The sequence below is a fragment of the Crocuta crocuta genome, unplaced genomic scaffold (genome assembly GCF_008692635.1).
Source record: "Crocuta crocuta isolate KB4526 unplaced genomic scaffold, BGI_CrCroc_1.0 scaffold160, whole genome shotgun sequence".
NCBI lineage: Eukaryota > Metazoa > Chordata > Mammalia > Carnivora > Hyaenidae > Crocuta > Crocuta crocuta.
This window is the reverse complement of record NW_027527591.1, coordinates 3,246,864-3,269,924: the sequence shown is the minus strand read 5'-3', so window position 1 is coordinate 3,269,924 and position 23,061 is coordinate 3,246,864. Positions and strand designations below refer to the sequence as shown.

The following is a 23,061-nucleotide window of genomic DNA, read 5'->3' as shown; positions in this document are numbered from 1 at the left end:
TGAGTGTAGACAGAACTTGGGATGTGTGTTTGGGGGTGTGGGTGCTGGGAGAGGGAGTTCCTTGGGATAAGAACTTGGGGTCCTCAGAATGATTTGTTTCCTGTGGCTTGGATGCATATCATACAGAGCCATCCAGAAGATGTATATTAAGTCTATTAAAAAAACGACCTCAGGTTAGATAGGGGAGAATGCTCTTGAAGGCAGAAAAACATAGTCCATATATTTGCTCCTCAATAAAAGAGAGTAAAAGGGAAATTTCATCATCTAAATTCTTAGAAAAGTAGCTTTCATCCAAGAACCATTTACTGTCCAGATTCTAATTTTTCACAAGAATCTGGGATCTATCATTTTGCATGAAAAAAAAAAAATGCACACTATTGCTTCTGCCCAAGGATTTGCCCTGTTCCTACACTACCTGAAGACTTGGTTATTAGCCCTGCAGGGAAGTGAGCAGTTTTAACTCTGAACCACACTTTGCTTAGATCCCTTTTCCACAAATTGGGCTTGATGGCCTTCCAAAGTTTCAAAAAGTGTCCTGGTAGAAATTCTGAGTTGGATGAGGCCAGTCATCATTTAAAAATTTTTGCTTCTGGTGTGCCAGGGAGAGACCCTAGAATGTGCACTCATATTTCCTTCCTTCTGGTGATGTCATCTCACATGTTGTGTAAATCGTGAAGTCCGTGTCTATATTTTCAGATTCTTAAAAGAAACATGATTCCACAAGATCTTCATTCAGATTTGTAACAGTTTATAAGAGGTCATAAAAATTCCTTGAAAGGAAAATTCCATGGGTGATAAAATATGCACTTGAAAAGTTTAGTGTAGGGGCTCAGTCGGTTGAGCATCTGACCTTAGCTCAGGTCATGATCTCACTGCTGGTGGTTCGGCTTGGTGTCGGGCTCTGTGCTGACAGCTCAGAGCCTGGAGTCTGCTTCAGATTCTGTCTCTGTCTCTCTGCCCCCCTCCCAAATATAAAATAAAACATAAAAAATATTTTTTAAAAAGAAAAGTTTATTGTATCTATAAAGTCAGTTTAGGTTCTAGTTATTCAGGAATAATGCTGCTGTTTGGCAAAACACACCAATTTCCTGATAGTTGTTGACTTTTATCCTAAAAGTATCCCTTGAAAAATTGAGAAAGTACTACATGAGGGAAAGTGAGAGCCCATAAGTGTAGAGAAAACACAGGTTCTTTCTCCTCCAAGCTAATTTCACATTCACTGAGTTGTTGGCACACACTCAGGCCTCCAGAGCTTCCTCTGTGTTCAGCACAGCAAGGTGGAAGAGCTTATCTCACACTGGGAACTTCTGCATCTGCACTGGAAAAGGGGAGGAAAGTTTGAAGTAGTAAGAGCCTGTTGCCATAGCAACCCACTGCTCCATTTAGTCCATCTCTTCTCCTTTCCCAATGATCATGGTTACCTGAAGCAAGTAATTCTGTGAAGAGAACAACATCACATTCCCAGAATCAGGAAATCACTACTATCAGCTGCCATTTTGTGGGAGTGAAGGGACAAGATTCCTCAAAGATGGATGAGAGAGAGAGAAAGATCATGATCATGGGTTAGTAACTGTCCTATAATGTGATCATTTGTATCTACACTTCTTAAAGCAGTTGGAGGAAGGGGAAGTATTAGTTAGAGAGGTCTGGAGCTCTCTCTAAAGGCCAAACCCTGTTAAAGGTTCAATGAGGTGTGCCTGGGTGGCTCAGTCGGTTAAGCATCCAGCTTCAGCTTAGGTCATGGTCTTGCAGTTCACAAGTTCAAGCCCTATGTCAGGCTCTGTGCTCACAGCTCAGAGCCTGGAGCCTGCCTCAGATTCTGTGTCTCCCTCTCTCTGCCCCTCCCCTGCTCACACTCTGTCTCTGTCCCTCTCTCTCTCTCAAAAAATTTAAAATTAAAAGAAGAAAATTACTATATGCATGGTTGCAAGTACTATATATCATGTGTGTGTATTTCTGTATTTACTATTTTATAAAATACCTGAGGCAACTTAAGTTGCCTTAAACAGAGGGATAGAATATACAAATTAGAGAGTCAAAACAAAGGGGAAAAATAGCAAGGAAATAATTATGTTTATGATAATATTAACATAGGAAATCTATATGATTTGATCAGAGTAGATGTTATTCATGACCATAAATTTGATTTTGAGTTTCTGAGTTATCAAAGAAATGAGGAGGAAATGACCACTTATAAAATCATAGTGTCGATAAAATAAAAATAAATAGTTGTTCAATAAAACATTGCTTTTTTTTAAATACAAAGAATAAGAAATGTCTCCTGGTTGGTGTTTGCTAAAAGGAAAGAGTTGTGAGATGAACAAAACCTCCATAGTAGATAAAGTGCCAGTTTCACATGGCTGGAGGCCTGTTGGTACTGAACGTTGGCATAACATCATAATGTACTTTAGCAAGAGCAGCCTCTCTAATGCCAAGATAATGTCACTGAAAAGCACAGTTAATTCATTGCCTATTGGAGGATAGGCAAAATTTTTCCTGCCAGGAAATAGACTTAAATGACCTCTATTCATGCAATTTCTCACAACAAGCTTTTGATAAAAATGGACTTGCCATTATCTCTGGCCAGAGATATTCTGTGTGGCTAAGTAGGCATAGACCCATGTGCTTTGACTCTGCACCAATCAAAAGGTATAATTTAGGTTTTCTCTTACAAATTAGGTATACATTTGGATATATGTAGAAGCCAGAACTGTGAGCACGTAGGTGGTGTTTAACGTCATAAGAATGGATAGTATTATTCAAGGAGAGAGGATTGATAAAACAGGAATGCCATGATATAAAAGATAGGGGAGATATTTACATGAAGTATTTAATTCAAGTCAAAGAACCAAGAGACAGTACAAGAGGCAATCTTTCACTCCTGCATGATAGGGTTGATGCAAGGATCTCTGGATTCTATTAGAGTTACTGCCCTACGGGAATTTAATGCTTCATTTGCCTAACCCCGTAGTATATATAGCAAGTTAATAAGATCTGCAAATTCTTTCCCTCTCTCTCTCCTCCCTCCCACTCTCTCTATGTTTCTCTCTCTCTCTCATCTCTCCCCTCCGCTCTCTGCCTACATCTCTTCAACTCTCCCTCTCAATGGGAAAATCTCTTGTGTTGTCACTGGGAAAGGGCCATAGGAATTTTTTTTTTACTAAGAGATTAGCCATCTGATAGTGTAGCAAACACTATATTAAAGGAAATGTTTGTTTTAAGCTTAATGCAAATTCATTTTTTAATAGTTTACTGTCAAGTTGGTTTCCATATAACACCCAGGGCTCAGTNGGTTTATTCCTAGGTATTTTATGGTTTTTTTGTGTGTGTAATTGTGAATGGGGTCAGTTTCTTGATTTCTCTTTCTGTTGCTTCATTGTTGGTGTATAAAAATGCAACTGATTTCTGTACATTGATTTTGTATCCTGCAACTTTGCTGAATTCATGGATCAGTTCTAATAGGCTTCTGGTGGAGTCTGTCAGGTTTTCTAGGTAGAGTATCATGTCATGAAAAGTGAAGAGTTTGACTTCTTCTTTGCCAATTCTGATGCCTTTTATTTCCTTTTGTTGTCTGATGGCTGAGGCTAGGACTTCCAGCACTATGTTAAACAACAGTGGTGAGAGTGGGCACCCCTGCCATGTTCCTGATCTCAGGAGGAAAGCTCTCAGTTTTTCCCCGTTGAGGATGATGTTAGCTGAGGGCTTCTCATAGATGGCTTTTATTATGTTTAAGTAAGTTCCTTCTATCCCGACTTTCTCAAGGTTCTTTATTAAGAATGGATGCTGTATTTTGCCTAATGCTTTTTCTGCATCTATCAATAGGATCATATGGTTTTTATCTTTTCTTTTGTTGATATAAGCCTGCTGGTGTTAAAAAGATGAAAATCAATCAATGTGATGCATCACATCAGGAAATTCATTTTTTAATCAGCAGGGATTAGAGAAGTTCAGGTAGTAATGCATAAATGACTCAAATTCAGTTCTAAATATTGTTTTTATACTTAAAAGACAGTTTGATCCTTTCTCGAGCATTCCTCAGTGTTATCTATAAAATAATAAGGAGAAAGAAATATGTGTATGTAGATATATGCTCTTATCTGTCATACACACAACCTGAAAAGTAAGGAATTTTCTGCATGGCACATTTGTGTGAAAGAGATAAACAGAAGAATACACAGGCCGTTTAACATGATTTCTTTAAGACCTGCACATTCACACACAATTTCCACAAGCATAATGTTCAGTCTGGAGAGAAGAAAATAACTATTTCATGATAATGAAGGGTTGCCATGGGGAAGATGGATTGAATTCAGGCTTCCAGATTAAGCCTAGAAGGAAGAAACTGGGGGAATTTGGGGACCTAATATGAGGAGAGCTTCTCACAGTGTAGACCTCCAAAGATGGAGGAAGCTGCCTTAAGCAGTAGTGAGTTTCCCAGCCATGACGCTGGTCAGATTGTAGTTAGAAGTTACTGTAGAGCGATCCAGGTGATAGAGAGACAGTGGTTTGGCTGTGATTCCTCAACCAGAGTGCCTGTCAGAATCACCTAAGAGCTCTTAAACTGTAAGTCCTCTCAAGCATTTGCCTTAAGAGGCAAAGAGAAATTTTTTGGAGTAATCAAAGAGAAATTTCTCCTTCTTAAAATGTTATAGTTAATGCATGAGAAAAAGAGTGACACAGCATTGCTATTGCACTACTTCTGATGAATTAATGAAACTATGCAGTGATCCCTACTGGCAATTGATATCAGAGACTGACAAGCAGGGATCATGTGTCTCATGATGAAAGTACACATCAACTGTTAAATACGCTTTCCAGAAAATCAAAACCTAATCTAGCCTAACCCTAGTCTAACTACAAATGGAATTAAATATGGAAGCAGTGGGATAGATTAAATGATAGCGTGGAGATTATATCAGGAAAATAGAGACTGTGGAAAACACTATAAGATAAGCAGCTGATTTCCTCAAGAAATAAATTATAAGGGCATCAAACAAGAGCAGAAGAGGGAAAACCTACAAATTAAAAGAGACTCAAGAGAAATATCAACCATTGAATGTATAGGTCTTATTTAATTCCAATTTGTTTTTTTGTTTAAGTTTATGTAAGAATCATGAAATGTGGGAATTTTGGAAACTAACTGGATAGCTTCCTTCTTGTAGGAATTATTTTTAACCTGGTAGCTGTCATAATTGTATTGTGATTAATATTTTTCAAGTCCTTAGAGACACATGCTGGAATATCTATATTGATAAAATGATTTGAAGTTTGGGATTTACTTCAAAGTATTTTGGAGTCGGGGGAGGGGAAGTAAGTGGGGATATAAATGAAACAGGAGTGGATGTGAATTGATCACTGTTAAATCTTGAAGGACTCATTATATCCTTGCCTCTCTATCTTTGTATATGTTGAAAACTTTCAAAATTAAAGTAAAAAAGATACAAATTTCTGGGCCCAAGCCTTGGATATTCTTATTCATTAAATCTTGAGTGGGACCTGAGAGATGAAATCTTTCATTTCTACTTTAGGCCGTATTTTTTAAAGAGGATCCAGTCAGGGGTCCAATTTATGGAACCCCACTGCCCGAGGGTTATTAAGATCTCTTTCAAAAAACAAAAGATCTCTTTTAACCATGAGATTGAGGATTATATCTTCAGGGCTTTTCCAAGGTAAATTTGCTTCAAAAAAATAGAAAATTAAAAAAAAAGAAAAATTTGGGGTGCCTGGCTGGCTCAGTTGGTAGAGTGTGCAACTCTTGATCTGAGGGTTGTGGGTTTGAACCCCACATTGGGTGTAGAGATTGCTTAAAAATAAAGTCTTAAAAAAGAAAAGGGGCACCTGGTTGGCTCAGTCAGTTAAGCATCTGACTTCAGCTCAGGTCATGATCTCATGGCTCATGAGTTTGAGCCCCGCATCAGCTCTGTGCTGACAGCTGGGAGCCTGGAACCTACTTTGTGTTCTGTGTCTCCTCTCTCTGCCCCTCCACTGCTCACATTCTGTCTCTCTTTCGCTCTCAAAAATAAATAAATGTTAAGAAAAAAGTTTAAAAAAGAGAAAGTATAAAAACTTATTTCTGATGTCCCTTTACTTGGAATCTCCTCTTCTCCTTTAGTAATAGTTCGGAAAACCCTTAGATTACGGATGCGTCCCAATGGTACCAAGTACACACGCACTCCTAGACAACATGAAGCCTCTCTATTCCCCTTGTTCACTAGACCCTCCCTGTCGGGCATTATGCTTCCATAGGATACTTTGAATGTCTGGCTAAACATATGTTGACTGAGCCAAAGATTCAAATAATTGGTGAGAGTGGCTTAATTACCCTTTACTTAAAGAAACTTGTGTTCAAAGGAATTTCTAGTACCTTAAAGAATATGGACATTTCAGCCACTGTGATAGGAGTCCTGGTATATATTTTAATTGTTTTTTCTGGAAAAAAATCAGGCTCAAATCATAATGTAGATGCAAGATATTACCATGAATGCCTGTGCTTTGCCTCTTAATAGCAACTCCTACACATTCTGCATCTACTCAATGTATTTGATAGTGAAGCACTGTACAATTTTAAAATGCTTTCTCATTTTTTAAAAAGATTTTAAGAAATTTCTAAATTCAACTAGGGGCTCAAACCCCCAACTCTGAGATCAAGAGTCACATGTTCGACAGGAACCCCGAAAATGCTTTCTTTATAAAAGAATCCCCGTGCACTGTTGGTGGGAATACAAACTGGTGAAGCCACAGTGGAAAACAGTGTGAAGTTNGAGGACACTTGTGGGGATGAGCACTGGGTGTTATGTGGAAACTAATTTGACAATAAACTATTTCTAAAAAAATTAAAAAAATAAAAATAAAAATAGAATTACAGCATGATCCAGTAACTCCACTACTGGGTATTTACTCAAAGAAAATGAAAACGCTAATTCAAAAAAGGTAAAGGCACCCTCTGTTTATTGCAGCATTACTTATAATAGCCAAGCTATGGAAGCAACTCAATTATCTAATGTATCCATAGATGAATGAATGGATAAAGATAATGAAGAATATACATATATATATTCATATATACATATATATGAACATAATGGAATAAATATGTATATTCATATATATATGAATATAATGGAATATTTATTACCCAGTCACAAAAAAGAATGAAATCTTGCCATTTGCAACAACATGGATGAATCTAAAGGGTATAATGCTAAGTGAAATAAGGGAAAGACAAATTCCATAAGATTTTACTCATATGTGGAATTAAGAAAACAAAGCAAAGGAACAAAGACAAAAGAAGCAAACAAGAAACAGACTCTTAACTACAGGGAACAAACTAGAGGTTGCCAGAGGGGAGGTAAGTTGGGGGAATGGGTGAAATAAGTGAAGGGGATTAAGAGTACACTTATAAGGAGCACTGAGTAATGTATAGAATTGTTGAATCATTGTATTGTACACCAAAAACTAATATAACACTGTATGTTATCTATGCTGTAATTTTAAAAAACTAAAGTTAAATAAAATAAAATACTCAGTTTAAAATAAATAAAATGCTTTCTCCTTTATATAAAATTAAATTTAGGGGCACCTGGGTGACTCAGTTGTTTAAGCATTTGACTTGATTTCAGCTCAGGTTATAGTCTCAGGGTTCATGTGCTCTAGCCTCATATTGGGCTCTGCACTGACAGTATAGAGCCTGCTTGGGATTCTCTCTCTGCCTTTCTCTGTGGCCTTCCCCTTCTCTGTCTCTGTCTCTGTCTCTCTCTCTCTCTCTCAAAATAAATAAGTTAATTTAGAAAATAAATTCAATTGGCTTTTCCAGACCATGCATATCATTACATTTGTATTATTTACAAGTTGGTAGTCCATATCTAGTTTTGAAATGTATTTAGTTAATCAACTATTGGGTTTAGCAGAAACACATTTGCCCAGTCAGTCCTATTGGTCAGCTCACCTTAAGAAATCCTGTACTTAGGACATTGAGCATGGGCCTGTGTCTGGTGACAAACCCTGGGCTATACCTGGAGGAAGTACTCAGGTGGCGCCTCAGGTGGTCGAGTTTTTGACTCTTGATTTCAGCTCAAATCATGATCTCACAGTTTGAGAGATCGAGCCCCACGTTGGGCTCTGCGCTGACAGCATGAAGCCTCCTAGGGATTCTCTCTCCCTCTCTCCTCTGTTTCTCCAAGGTTGCATCACTGTCTCTGTCAAAGTGAATAAATAAAACATGTTTTAAAAAAGATGCTTTGGCCTTAACTACGGGCAGCAAAGGACTATGAAGCCATGATGCTTATTTGGGCCCTTGATATTAGTGATTTCATTGTACATTTAAAGTTTGTTTTCTTTTATACCCATATCTGTGTATATGTGTACCTTATATATATATGCACGTAGGTATGTATTTGTGTGTGTCCTCATATACATATACATATATACATATTCTCTAGATATGTTTGGCCTCTCCTTAATTTCTCTGGGTTTTAGTTTATGTGTCAGATACTATTCACATTTGCTCTCCGGAATATTCTATGATTCTTTGTTAATATGTATGTGTTGGTATCAAAGCATTGGCCATGCAAGAAGAGCTGAGGGAGAGAAGGGAGTGGGAAGGATGTTTTTAGTTCAGGGGGTTGGTGTGCTGAAAGAAGGCTGATTAACATGGTGCTATATGGGAAAATCCCCATGGTGGCATTCTACACTTATCCTTTAAAAACAAAACCTGTAGGTTGGCAGAAATTGCACACTCCCTTCTGAAGCTGGCACCATACGACACCCAGACCATGGAGAGCCGAGGGCTTCGGCGCTACATCATGGAGATGCTACCCATAACCGACTGGACAGCCGAGGCAGTGAGGCCAGCCCTTATCCTCATTTTAAAGAGACTGGATAGAATGTTCAACAAAATTCATAAGATGCCTACTTTGAGGTGAGAAGGCCTCCTGGTCAGCTGTTGATATTGTGGCTTCAAAGTTGAGGGTTATCATCTTTTAAGATGGTGGCACAACCTGGAGTTGAATGAATGACTTGAGAGCTTTCTGTTGACATACGTGCATAGCTACCCAGGTATATGAATGCATAAGTAGCAAGGTCTACATTTTGAAGAAATAATATATTCTTTAAAATTATATGTGTTCATCTTGAAAGGTCTGTTCATTTCTTAGCTATCATGTTTCTCATCCGATACACATAAGAAATTCAGTGAGTATCCTTCAATTTCTTTTGAAGTAAGGCAGGGTATGCCTTATAAATAAAACAACTGAGGAGAAGAGAAAAATTAGTTTGACATTCAAAAAGTACTGTCTTTAACATAGTAGTTTCGCTGCCAGCTTAGAGAAATGACAAAACTTAATAATAAGCAGCCACATAGGAGCTGAAAAAAGTCCCGGGATTAATAACAACTACCTAAGTTTCACCTTTTCATCTAATTCAGGGTTGTACTAAATGAACACTATTACGCTTTGATCTCTCTTCAGTAACCTGAATTATTCACTGATAACCTTTCTATGCAAGGACACCTTTCTATGCAAGGAACCAGACTACCTGGAGTTCTCAGTCCAGTTTGGAAACCTATAAACAGACATTTGAATTGATTAAATGTTGATAAACCTACTAAGAAATTTCGAGTTTGATTTAATAAGAGCATGTTCTGTCCCTTTAAACTTAACCACAAATCAGTGCAACTCTTGTCCAAGAATTTGTAGCACTTAGCATTCAATTTGTCAGAATCTTTCCAGGTTTATCCTGTGCTCTTGTTCATTTATGCAGCCATCAGGAGTTGTTGGATTTATTTAAAAAAAAAAAAAGAAATTGAAAGATTTCATTCCAGCAATTGATATTTTGTTCCTGTATTCCTTTATAACACGATGGCCAATGCCTATACATTATTTCAAGGTTATTTACATGAGTGGCATGGAAATGTCTCTGTCCTACAGTACACCTATTTTTTTTTTTTTTTGGTGGTCCCAATGGAATATTTGTGCCTTTTGTAAATGGCCACGGTCTTTAAATTCTTACAAGGATGTGTCAAAATAAATTCATTTTCTTAAATAACTCTGTATGTAAAGATACCAAACATCTCCACAGGCTGACTCATTTGTCATATAATCAAGACCATTATAAAGAACATCATGCTTCCTAAAAGTAGATTTCTGAATGAATGCATAGATTGGCTAATTGCAGGCAATTTATTTTGAGAATGTGAAGTTTCCTTGGATTTAATTTCTTTAGGTGATCTCAGTTCAACAAGGGAAACGTTGATTAAACTTGACCTTGTAGGTTACTTGAGAATCAGGAATGTCAATATATCCTCACTCATGAACATTTCCATTTTGTCATTATAGATATTCCACTTTGGTTGGAAATATAAGCTTAGAAATTGTTTCCAGGATAATATATGGAAATAATGTTGAGATCAGTAGAACCCATTTATTTGGGGGCCACAGAGATGGCTTTTTTGGCATTAAGACAGTTACAGACTGGATTGACTTTTATTACAGAAAGTCCTATGTTTGTTTAATTGGGTTTAGATTTACACCACTTATGTGACCATAGAAAGTAGGCAAAAAATACCATTTCTTAGGAGGCCAAGAAAGAACGCTTTTTTAAATGGACTGTTATCTTCTAATGTCATGTTTTGGGCAGGAGTTAAGCCGTATAAACCGAATTAGTTGTATCCTGGTGTAAAAGCTGAGGCTATCAATTCTAGTCTGATAGATTTCAGAAATGCAGCCTGTGGTCAGATTAGGTCTGTTGGGTGTAATGGCCCCTATCATGGGTTTCCCAAAATTGTAGTCTTATACCCTCTCTCAAAGCTAAAACCAGGGATCTTAAAATGCAACCCATTCATCATCTCTGTTTTTTTCTTCAATAGATTTTGTCTCATTAGTCGAGTGGGGCGGGAGTGCCCCTGCTACGTTTTCAGTATCTTCTTCCCTTCCCAGTGTGCTCTGTGCTTTTGGAACAACATGGGTAAACTTCATCCCGTGTGAAGCACTTTGTTGTCTCAGACACCTGTCCTGTCTTAGATGGTGTCAGAATCACTGTCTCGTTCACTTGTTTCAGACTGACTCCGGAAGGGAGCCACGCTGCTAATGGCTCCTATATTGTATTCCAGGCGACAGGTTGAGTGGGAGCCTGCCAGCAATTTGATTGAAGGGGTTTGTTTGACACTTCAGAGGCAGCCAATCATATCCTTCCTGCCTCACCTTAGGTCACTGATCAATGTCTGTGTCAATCTGGTGAGTAGCCAAGTGGCAATCTTATGAAACTTTGCAACATTTAACTAACTCTGCTATTGACTTCTCTGAATCGAAGATTTACAGGTCAACCACTTTGTGCCCCTACCTACCCATGAAAACAGATGGCTCAGGTGACATTGAAAATAGCGAGGCACATTTCAAGGTAGTGCGTGGGGAGATTAGGGGCCCATCCCTACACAGGTGGGATTTTTGGTGTGCTGCTTCCCACGCACTACTTTGATAATTTGCCTCTTTAAATTGCGCTGAGAGTTGAGGGCTGCCAGTTGGAGAGTGGGGTGGCGGAGACCGCACAATTGGCTAGACTTTGAGGTAGCCTGGGGTGGGGGAGTTTAAAATGCAAAGAGATTTTTTTTTCTTTTTTAGTGCAAAATAACACTATGAGTTGGCCAGTCTAGGATTTATGGGAAGAAAAACAAAATTTTTTTTTATCATGGATGTAATATCTGGAGTCTGGTCCTCACAAGGTTTTGTACAATGTGGAAACTATGTCAGAGCATTTCATTGAGTAGGAGCTGCTGCTTACCTAGTTGAGCAATACCTCTATAGCTGGAATGCCTAGTGCAAATAGAGCTGTGCCATCATCATTGTTGTCAATATCTGCTCCATCAAAGAATGCGGATTGCATTTCTTGGAATCCACAAGTAAGTATGTCCAATCTCCTGATTAGAATAGTTTTTGGTTCATCTCTCATTAGCTGCCAACAACATTCTACAAAACCTTGGCTGAGTCCGGTGTCATGTTCGATCTGATTCCAGACATTACATGCCTTCAGAAGAAGGCGGCGAGAACAGATTGAAAGTAACATGCCCAACCTTCAAATTATTATTATCATCATTATTATTTCATTATTATTATTGAATGAGACTCCCTTACTACGGTTGCATGAAATTGCAATAGTCAAGGCTGGTCATGTGCTCTGTTTGTATTTCAGGTGATGGGAGTGGTAGGACCTTCCAGTGTTGCTGATGGATTACCCCTTCTTCATCTCAGCCCTTATCTCTCACCACCTCTGCCCTTCAGCACAGCTGTTGTCCGGCTTGTAGCATTGCAGATACAGGTGTGACTGCCTTACCTGTTTGTCACGCTCATTAAGTTGCTGGTTGAGGCACCAGATAATGGTGTTCTCTCTCTTTTTTCTGCAAAGGCTGGGCAAAATCTGTGAAACAAAAGTGTAAACATCTCCAAACGTTTATGGGTTTGGAGCTTCAGTCCTGAGCTTGGCCCTAAGTTGTGCTTCTGTAATTCTTCTTGAGATCTCAAAAATAGCAGAGTCACTTAGTCCTGCCACAACCTCAGGAACCACTTAAGTCATTTCCAATGTGTGCAAAACCCTAGGAAAATAATAGTTCACAGATAAGCAGCCCACAATTGTTAATTAAAAGACACAGTACTATTCGAAGTCTGGTTTTAAATTATTTGCAGAAAGAATTACAATGTAGAATTCTTTCAAATCTTATAACTAGACTTTGAATATATTAATTTACTTTAATGATTGTGGGTTGAATACTGTGGGTTTCTTTTCTTTTCTTTTACTGTCCCTGTTATTTGATTTCTTAAAATTAAAATAATATTTCCAAGGCAAAAAGTGCAGAATGCCAATTCCCATACCTCTTTCTGTGTGTCACCTGATTTTAGAGAGTTGTGGAGCATCAGTAAGCTCTGTAACTGATGGGAAATATACACTTGATGTAAATTGATAATACCCATCATCCAGAGAATGGGTGAGGGTACAAAAGAAATCAAGCAAGAGCTTTGGCTACCATGCAGAAGGGAAACAATGATCCCTAAAGTGATACATTTTTATCACCTGTGTACAGAGATCATTTATTTCTTTCTATATTGCCTATTCTTTCTGTTTTGGAGAAGACCTTATGCAGAGGTCAGAGGACTTTTAAATAATTTCCAAGTGGAACAGGTGGCAAGCTCTGATTCATTCCATCTCTTTTATCTCTAAAATATTTACTGGTGGACACATGGAGAAAATGAATGGGGATGTGCAGTTGTTTTCATACCAGACCATAAGGATTACAACTTTGCATTTAATATTCAAGATGTTACTGTTTTTTAGGTATAGAATTCTCAGTTATGCCAAGCAAATGGTAAAGTATCAGTTTTGAGTGAATCTTGTACACTGTGCGATTGAACTGTAGTTTCCAGGAGCAGCCAACAGGGAATCACCGTCTCCATCGTGCTGTATGAAAACAAACATTCTGAATGGGTGTGGGGTCAATTAATGTTTTTTTCTATTATTGCTGCACAGGCTTTAAAAGAAGATTTCCCTTTAAGCCATGTGATCTCCCCGTTCACCAATCAAGAGCGAAGGGAGGGGATGCTTTTAAATCTACTCATCCCATTTGTGCTCACAGTAGGATCTGGAAACAAAGGTCTGATTAATTTAACTAAAGGCAATTTATTGTTGTGTTTTCATAAATGGCAGGATGTTACTTCTTATTCTTTTTCCCATGAAGGTCATCACTGAAGTCCATCTGAATGATTTAAACGGGGTTACCTTAGGAAATAGAGTTTTCCTTTCTTTCCAGTTTAGCTATCCTGGGTCAAGAGTTTCCCTGCTCCACTTCCTAGAAGATATGTCCTGTTTAAAATCGCTTGAGTACATCAAAAATCGGGAGAATGTGGTTTCCGTTAAGAAGATGGTATCAGCTGAAATACAGTGTGGTGTGAATTGACAAGTGAATGGACTTTACAATATACTGCCATTAGAGTTAGCGTAAACTCCACCATTGCTGTTAGATTCCAGTATGTTTTCATTACTCTTCCTTCTTGGGGGATTTTTCTTTTAGGAAAAGTTTATCTCAAATGTTATGACCATACGTTATGAGTATTTGAGCAGAAAGAAAGAAAGCAGATCGCAATGGTAAGCGGGAGATTTCGCTAAGAACACAAGCCCTTGGGTGCTGACTATGGAGAAAACACCCAGTATCAGGAATGCTATTTCTGTCCAGAGGAGAAGCTGTACTTGGTGGGGAAACACCCAAATTTCTAGGGTATTCTAGTCTGGAATTGGAAAGAGAGCTGAATTTAGCTGTGTCTGATGTGGGAAGTCTACCTTGTGATTTGCTTTTCTTTTCACTTCCCTGCTCCGAACTCTGTCCCTTAGATAGCCCGTGGCTGGAACAGCCTGAGGTACAGCTGCTCCTGCAGACGGTCATTAATGTGCTCCTGCCACCACGTATTATCAGCACGTCCAGGAGCAAGAACTTCATGCTGGAGAGCTCCCCCGCCCATTGCTCCACCCCCGGGGATGCGGGTAAAGACTTGCGCAGGGAAGGGCTGGCAGAGTCCACCAGCCAAGCAGCATACTTGGGTAGGTACTCTCCCCATGACCCCCTACCCCTATATATACACACACAAGTGTGTGTGTTTGTGTGTGTACATATATACATACACATATATATGTATATATGTATGTTTGTGTCTGTATACGTGTAACATAAGTACTTACTGAGTTATGTTACACCTTGACTCAAAAAGTATTTTAAAAGACCTCAGTCCAGAAAGTATTTAAAGAAGCCACTTCCACAAGTAGGAAGCATCACCCTTGCAAAAGAGTCTGTAAACATACGCCAGAAAACAAAGTAGTTTCATATCTGTGGTGCCTAAATTACTTGGTTGTTTTTCTAACAGCATCTGGACATGTGAGGAAGGCATCTGTAGTGAGAATTCCTCCTTGCTGGTTAAGTATGAGATCACTAATGAGGTTTACCATTGGTAGTTGTTTTCAGATGTGGACTACATCTAGTACACAGGGACACTGCGTTGCACAGCTCATGGGACTCATTGATGTGTCGTCTGTGTGAGTGGAGCCCCTGAGTGGGTAGTCCACATCCTGCGCAGTAAGACATGGTGACCTTGCAGGCCATTATGCCCCCTGCTAGCTATTTTTCTTCCCTTACAATAATAGCATCTCTAAATCTCCGTCTTGATTTTCACTCTGGTGAGGCCAGTCGACTCGTTCTCCCCCACAGGCTTGCCGGTTTCCTTCCGGCCTCCACTGCTACTTTTCCATCACCCCATGCCTGCCTTTAACTTGGCCCTGCCTCAGGGAACCCTGGAGACCCTCTCCTTGGTCCTGAGTGCACAGAGCTGGGGAAAAGCCCAGGACTGAGAATAAGGAGCACTGGCAGCAGAAAATCTCAAAAGGAGCAAGCTGAGAAGACCATGCCTAATATTTTTCAATTTATCAAAGCAGACCTTGGTGTGGGGGGTATAAGATGAACCATACACACTGGTAAAAACAGGTCCTTGGAGTTTAGAGTGTGTGAGGAGTTTGGTCTATATCATAAGGGGAAATATTGGGGTGCCTGGCTGGCTCAGTCAATAGAACATGTGACTCTTGATCTCGGGTTGTGAGTTTGAGCCCCACGTTAGGTATAGAGATTCCTTAAAAAAATATACAAATAAGGGTAAGTGTTTCAAAATTATGTGATTGACAATGAGAATGGAAAGAACAAAAGGAACCAAGCATGCACGGACACAGGACCTACCCACATGGGGCCATGAGAATGTGGGGTTCAGATACAATCTAGACTCTGCGACAAAGCCCCGCATAAGGTTTGGGATTGCACAGAGGATGAGAGAGACAGCGGGCTTTAACACATAAGGCAAAGATAGGAGAAAACACACAACGAGTAATTACTTTCAGTTCACACCGCTTTCTGCCTTTTTAATGAAGGGAGATCCTTTGGTTACTTGGCCAGGCCACTGGGCCGCTGTTTCAAATTGATTTTTGCATTTATCTTGAGCACTTACTGTGCACTAAGCAGTATTTTCTATACTTTGAATCCCCACAACAACTCTAAGAAGTACAAATGATCTTCTCATTTTAGGAAGGAAGAGGCAAAGGCCCAGAAAGGTTGAGTAACTTACCTATAGTCACTCAGTTAATAAGCGGCAGAGCCAAATTGCGAACCCACGCCACCCGGACCAGAGTCCCTGCTGCTGAGCCCTTTGCTGTCCTCTGACGTGTGGGGCTGATAGAGGTGAAGGTGGGAAGCAGGATGGCAGAACCGCGAAGGAGGCTAACAGGCACATACCGGTAGAAATATCACCAAGCTCAGGGAAGAGAAAAGAGCATTGTCCTTTTTGTTTATTTGTTTGTTTGTTTAGTCGAGGGAAAGAAATTGGGGCAAATTGCTGTGAAAGTGAGATTTTGAAGACGGGGTGGGTAGAGAAGACTCTTACAACATCTCTCTCTGTGTTACGTGGCATGGTCTTCCCCTGGAAATGTCCTAAAATAGGTGATAAAGGTGTGTCTTTTAGTTGCTGGGATGGGCCTTAAGACACGATCAAGAAGGCCCAGTCGCCCTTGACTGCCCCACGGCAGACCCTGTGCAGAGAGCTGAGGTGTCAGAGGAGGCTCCTGCCATAATGTTTGATGTATTTACAATATTCTGTTTGGTCCTGACACACTGGGAAACCTTCCTGGAAAAGAAATGAAAATAAATGTAAATTGTGACAGGGCTGCCAGAATCGAGGGAGAAAGAGATATTACAAAAGAAATCCAACAGGCTTTAGTAATAAACTGGTGTGCAATAGGAGAGGGGGAAAGGAGGGAGGGAAGACAGAGCATTTTCACTTGGAAGTATATACTCAAGTGCATTTCCTGATTTTCTCTGGGGAGGAGCTGGGGCTGGAAAGGGAGCTGGGAAGGGAAAGGACTTTTTCTCTTTGAACTCTGTGCATTTCTGCATGGTTTGATTTTACTTTAAACAATAAGGATATATTACGTCTATGCTTAAAAGAAAAAAATCTTTTAAAATTCCCATGTTTTAGCTTAGGGTATGAGTAATATGTTGGTATTACCATAAAGCCACTAGGACAAAACATTCAGAAAGCAAAATATTAGCCACATGTTACATTTACAACACATTTCCCTTTCAGTCCTATGAACCGCTTCGCTCCGTATTTTCCACAGTGGTAGTTAAATGTGCTTAGGAAAGATATCTGTTCTCCTGATCAGAATCAAAACATGTTGACAGTCCATATTTTTATCTTGAGGTCAGAATACACAGGAGTACACGTACGTTTTTGGAAACGGAGAGAATTTAGAAATTGAGAACATTTTCTGACACATAAAGGGCTGTGGCTGTGAGCAGGGTTCCTCTAAAGCACGAGTTTGCAGGCTTACTCTTCTCTCTTCCTGGTGTGAAGCGCTGAAGGTGATTCTCGTCTGCTTCGAGAGGCAGCTGGGCAGCCAGTGGTACTGGCTGAGCCTCCAGGTGAAGGAGATGGCTCTGCGGAAGGTGGGAGGCCTGGCCCTGTGGGACTTCCTCGACTTCATCGTGCGGACCCGAATACCCATCTTCGTGCTCTTGCGCCCTTTTATCCAGTGCAAGGTGTGGTGTGTGCTTCTCCCAGGAACGCGCTCTTCTCCCAGTTAAGGCAGGATTGCTGCAGCCATGCTCTGTGGGACGCGGGATAGCTAGTCAGAAAGACCTGTTAACACCATGCTTGATGAGAAAACAGCTCAGAAAAGGATCCCAGAGGACAAAACTTCATGTGTACTTCCACAGTGAGACCTTTATTCTAGTCTATAAAACTCTGTCCTCTCTCTACTCACCACTGCCCCCTAGGGGAAAGGGAAAAAAAGATTGATCCAATGGTATGGTCTGAAGAATGTTCTCCTTTCTTCAGTGACATGACAGAGATCTGATTTTAAAGAAACATGAAAAAGAACAGTTAAATCATGGTTTCCCCCTCCCTCAGTATTCATCTATTGTGTTATTCTTTTCATGCCCCGATTTCCTGCGGCAGTGATTCAAAATAATGTATTGATTAAGAGCGTCCTATGTAAAGCACTGTTCTAAAAGCTTCATACGTGGGGCACCTTGGTGGCTCAGTCGGTTAAGCATCTGACTTTGGTTCAGGCCATGAGATCATGGTTTCTGAGTACGAACGGTGCATGGGGGTCTCTACTGTCAGCACAGAACCTGCTTTGGATCCTTTGCCTCCCTCTCTGTCTGCCCCACTCCCGCTTAGGCGTGCTTTCTCACTCGCTCTCTCTCCCTCTCAAAAATAAGTAAACATTTAAAGAAGAATCATAAATAAAAGCTTCATATGTATTACCTTACTTAATCTTCATAATCCACTGTTAAATAGATACAATAATTAGCCCACTCTACAGATGGGAAAGTTGAGGGCCTGAGAATCTATCCCATCCTTTCAGCTTCTGGCCCAACCAGCAGAGAATCATGAAGAGCTCTCTGCCCGGCAGCATATCGCTGACCAGCTGGAGCGACGCTTCATCCCACGCCCTCTGTGTAAGAGCTCCCTCATCGCTGAGTTTAACAGTGAACTAAAAATTCTAAAAGAGGCAGTTCATAGCGGCTCAGGTGAGTAAACATTGGGTATTTGGAATTTGTTTGACTCCTAGAGCTCACATCCTACAAAGAATGCTTCTGTCCATCCAGGTCACACTCGTTTTGGAATTGTGGATGATGTTAGCCATGTCTGTCCACTGGGAGCCTTACTGGTAGCCTTGACCATGTGATCATTGTCAGCAACAAAGCAGAGGAATCATAGGATTTTAATTTTTCTCTTTCTTAACCTTTTTTTTTTGAGTCATCATTTCAGCAGTTAAGCTCTGTCTTGACTACTTAACTAGAAAATAGTATTGAAAATCTTGCCTTCATTTCCTTTTTGGAAAGGAGAAGCAGGATTTGCATTCTTTGAACATCTGTTGCAGGGTAGATAATTTTCATGGATGTTATTTAATCCACACAAATGTCTGCAAGGTGCATAAGTGAGAGTCCACTTAAAGAATGGGGAAATGCAGACTCAATAGAAGGCAAATAATGTACACAGTTGACAGTGACCACAGTGAGGGGACTTCAATTAGTATGATTGCTTACAAGCCTTTAACTTTTACAAAATGGGGGAGGAAGTATTGAATTAGAGTTGGCAGGCTAGGAGTCCTTGCTTTATATTATTCAAAAAGTTTTCTTTTGGGAATGTACTGTTTACTTTTGACAATTATTAACAGCATTATCTGCCATTAGAGGGCAGTCATTACTCAGAAGTAGTCTCCCATATGTGTGGCTTTTTTTTCCTTCTAGAATTTATTATTACTTGCAGTGTACTAAAGACAGATTTTGACGAGTACATTCTTAGTAAAATCTGCACAGTGTCATTCAAATATTCTGCTTTATGATAAAACAATCTGACATCTTCAAGGGGATATTTTTTTAAGTTATAATTTCCAGAAAATGAGAATGCAAACACAGTTTTGATTATGTATTCTGATTTTGATTGAGAAGTCCCTATCAGACAATGTATTTATTACTCCTGCATGCTTGTGTGAGGTAAGGTATATTTCTCAGTAAAATCTGCCAAGTTGGAAGCTTCAATTCATGTTAAAATTATTTTGCATTCTTCTAGCCTTAGCAAATGAAATCAAAAGCAATGAGAGAAGAAGCCATGTCAAAGCATTTTACTTTATTAGAGATGTTATGTCCCCATGAGGAAATTATTCAGTTACAAGTAAATCAAATGCCACTTCCCCTCCTCCTCCTCTACTTCTTCTCCTATCTTAACTTGTACTCGCTATTTTATCCTAAAGACTATTTATCTAGGACACACTATCTTTTTTAATGTTTTTATTTATTTCTGAGAAAGAGACAGCATGAGCAGGGGAGGGGCAGAGAAAGAGGGAGATATAGAATCTGAAACAGGCTCCAGGCTCTGAGCTGTCAGCACAGAGCCCGACGCGGGTCTCGAACCCACCAATCGCAAGATCATGACCTGAGCCGAAGTCAGAGGCTTAACCGACTGAGCCACCCAGGCACCCCCTAGGACACACTATTGAATCGACCCTTCTTAAATAAAATACAAGTAGCCAATACAAGGGAGAAATTTGAAGCAAGCATTTGTTTTCCTTCAAGATGCTCACCATGGATTTCCTTTTGTTTCTTTGCCTCCCAGCCTACCAAGGGAAGACGTCCATCAGTACTGTGGGCACCTCCACCTCTGCCTACCGCCTGAGCCTGGCCACCATGTCCCGCTCCAACACGGGCACTGGCACTGTCTGGGAGCAGGACAGTGAACCCTCCCAGCAGGCTTCGCAGGACACCCTGAGTAGGACTGATGAGGAAGATGAGGAAAGTAGGTCACCCCACAGAATGGGGTAGCTGGGGGGAGGGGGGGCGGCATGTGTGACCCAGCTTGGCATGCAGATGAGGGCTTGTGAAGGATTTCTGCCATTCTGACCCTTTCTAGTTCTGATCCCTTGGTCATTTTTTACAGAAAGGCTTTAAAATGGAATTGTGACCATGATCCCTACTGCCTACTCTTCTATAAATTCTTTGATAGCCTTGGTCATTTGGAAGGAATTCAGACAAAAAGTAAATCTTTAGTCACCCCCACATTTTTTGAGCTTGTATATTCAAACTTTTCCACTTATTCTCATTTAAGTTGTACTTCAGTAACTAAGGAAAGTGTTTATTTCCCTTTCTCCTGGCTCTCTTGCTTAGAGAGCTGATCAGCACTTACATGACCCTATTGGGCAAGGAAAAGTGAGCAATGCATATACTCAGGATTCAGAAAAGACCAGTCAGCTACATTCTCTAGAACATAAACCAGTAAGCTCTCATGGGGGGAATACATCCCAAGAGGGAATAAAACCTAAATTTGAGTTAAAAGTGTCCCTAATGACTGAGGCAGTCCAGGAGCTTCTAATTCATATGCATAAGACTTGGTGTCATGAAATATGGGAAAATCCAGTTGAGAATATACTCCTACTTAATAGGAGTAGGTTTTAAAAGTAAAAACTAAAGGTCCAGCTAAATGCCAGCTGGATGGTCAATGACCAGCTAAATGGTCAATTAATTATTTTTATTGCCTTGATTATTTCCCAGTTGTGTTTTTTTTTTTTTTCTAGGAGACAGAGAGAGAGAGAGAGAGAGAGAGTGTGAGCAGGGGAGGTCAGAGAGAGGGAGACACAGACTCTGAAATAGGCTCCAGGCTCTGAGCTGGCAGTCAGCACAGAGCCCGACGCGGGGCTCAAACCCATGAACCGTGAGATCATGACCTAAGCGAAAGTCGGATGCTTAACCGACTAAGCCACCCAGGCGCCCCGATCCCAGTTGTGTTTTAAACACCCTCTATTATAACATTTATAGCAAAGCATGCTGTCAATGCCTTAAAAATGAAGAAGACAACATTTAGATCTTCACTCAGAGCCTCTCTATGTCAAACAACAACAAAAAGCCCCACTCTAAATTAGAAGAAATAAGAGTTGAGGTTAGAATTCTAATTAACATGAATGAAAGTATTTTAGTACTTTATTAGAGTTGGATGTGTAGGAGAGGGAAAGAAAGAAATGCAGTAACATTGCCAGATTTAGTTTCAGAGTTAATTAGATAACAAAGTGATAATCATATTGTCCTTCACTTGACCTACAGATATACTTGTTTCAAAATCACCCTGGTCACTGTGCATGGAAATACTCTTCAAATTGTAATTACGGAAATCTTGAAAAATCTTGGCCAAGGAAACAAAATGAGAGAGATAAGGATCAGCAGTTTTTGTATTCATTAAGTCCTTGTAATAGTTCAGAACTTCAAGTAGTATCTGTTTTTCTTTAATGCTTGAGGTAGTCTCTCCCAGCAATTTTTTTTAAATTATGAGAAATGATACCACATATCTTTAGTAGAGATAAATATCTTTTGTAGGTAACCTTAAGAATAAGTAGATGACCCAGCCAACAAGAAGGAAATAGGGAAAAAAGAAGGGAGGACATAAAAAGAGATGTCACTAACTAGGAGCCAGCACTTACACACTGATGAATGCGCAATTTTTTGTCAATATCTCTGTTCTTACACATCATAATCATCCCAGTAGAAACTGAGTTGCTAACAAATGTGTGGTTGTTATATGGGTGTATATTAATGTATATGGGTGGATATAAAAGCCAGATGGTTCACTGCTTTGAATTAAACTATTTTCACATTCTGTCATCAAACCTGTATTAAGACCTAACAGGTCCAAATGAGGAACAAGAAAGTAGGAGAAAAAAAATACATTCTCTGAGATCTTAGATCTAGTCCTGTAGAGGAGATGACAAATATTTTCGCTAACATTTAACAAAAGGGTGAACGGAAGGCAGCACTATTTATCATCAAACAAATATTGAGAGACTGTTAAGTGATATATGAGTTTAAATAGTGGGGGAAATTAGTGAGATCTGGGAAAGGACTTTGTAGAAATGGCTCTATCTACCTTACCATGTTTTTCATGTTTATAAGGCACATTTATTTATTCTATTCTCTGTGAACACACCTGAAAACCAATACCACTCTATAACAAGAATCAGCTTCAGGTCAGCCATTAACATTTCTGGCACTTTTCATATACACCTTTTTGGTCTGAAAGAAGTTTTATTAGGAATAGAACTATTTGGGGTATTTTAAGTGGAGGATGTCTGATGATCTTATATGGTAACATAAGTTCACCACAATGTTAGGTTAATCAAAATATGTTTACTGTTCAGCAACAAACAACATTAACTCGCTTGAATGAAGTCACCTTGTCACAAATAACCGTGTTAAAGCTAACTTTCACGTGGATGTGAATACTTTGATTACCACTTCCATGAAGAAAGTAAGACTACATGCATGAAGTTTGAAACTTTAGGTCAAAATAAGCATTTATTTTTTAAACTTTGTAAGTTTGAAAATATTTTTCCTGAAACTATCTGAAATAGTCTTTCCCTCAGCTGTATAATAATTTTTAGATGTACTGAATGTAGTTTTTGCATGTCAAAGAAATGTAGTTGACTCATTTAATAACAGTATTC

The 23,061-nt window shown here is 39.6% G+C and overlaps 1 protein-coding gene across 3 annotated transcripts in view; it reads left to right on the top strand.

Annotated features, from left to right (window-relative positions):
- UNC80 (unc-80 subunit of NALCN channel complex) overlaps positions 1-23,061 on the top strand; it is a 225,310-nt gene that overhangs the window by 188,636 nt on the left and 13,613 nt on the right. For all 3 annotated transcript variants that reach the window (XM_077771360.1, XM_077771350.1, XM_077771356.1), the window contains 8 exons: positions 8,717-8,917; positions 11,105-11,228; positions 12,181-12,306; positions 13,510-13,633; positions 14,368-14,574; positions 17,421-17,605; positions 18,436-18,601; positions 20,190-20,369. In XM_077771360.1, the coding sequence (XP_077627486.1) occupies positions 8,717-8,917; positions 11,105-11,228; positions 12,181-12,306; positions 13,510-13,633; positions 14,368-14,574; positions 17,421-17,605; positions 18,436-18,601; positions 20,190-20,369 (1,313 nt within the window). The remainder of the gene's footprint in view (positions 1-8,716; positions 8,918-11,104; positions 11,229-12,180; positions 12,307-13,509; positions 13,634-14,367; positions 14,575-17,420; positions 17,606-18,435; positions 18,602-20,189; positions 20,370-23,061) is intronic.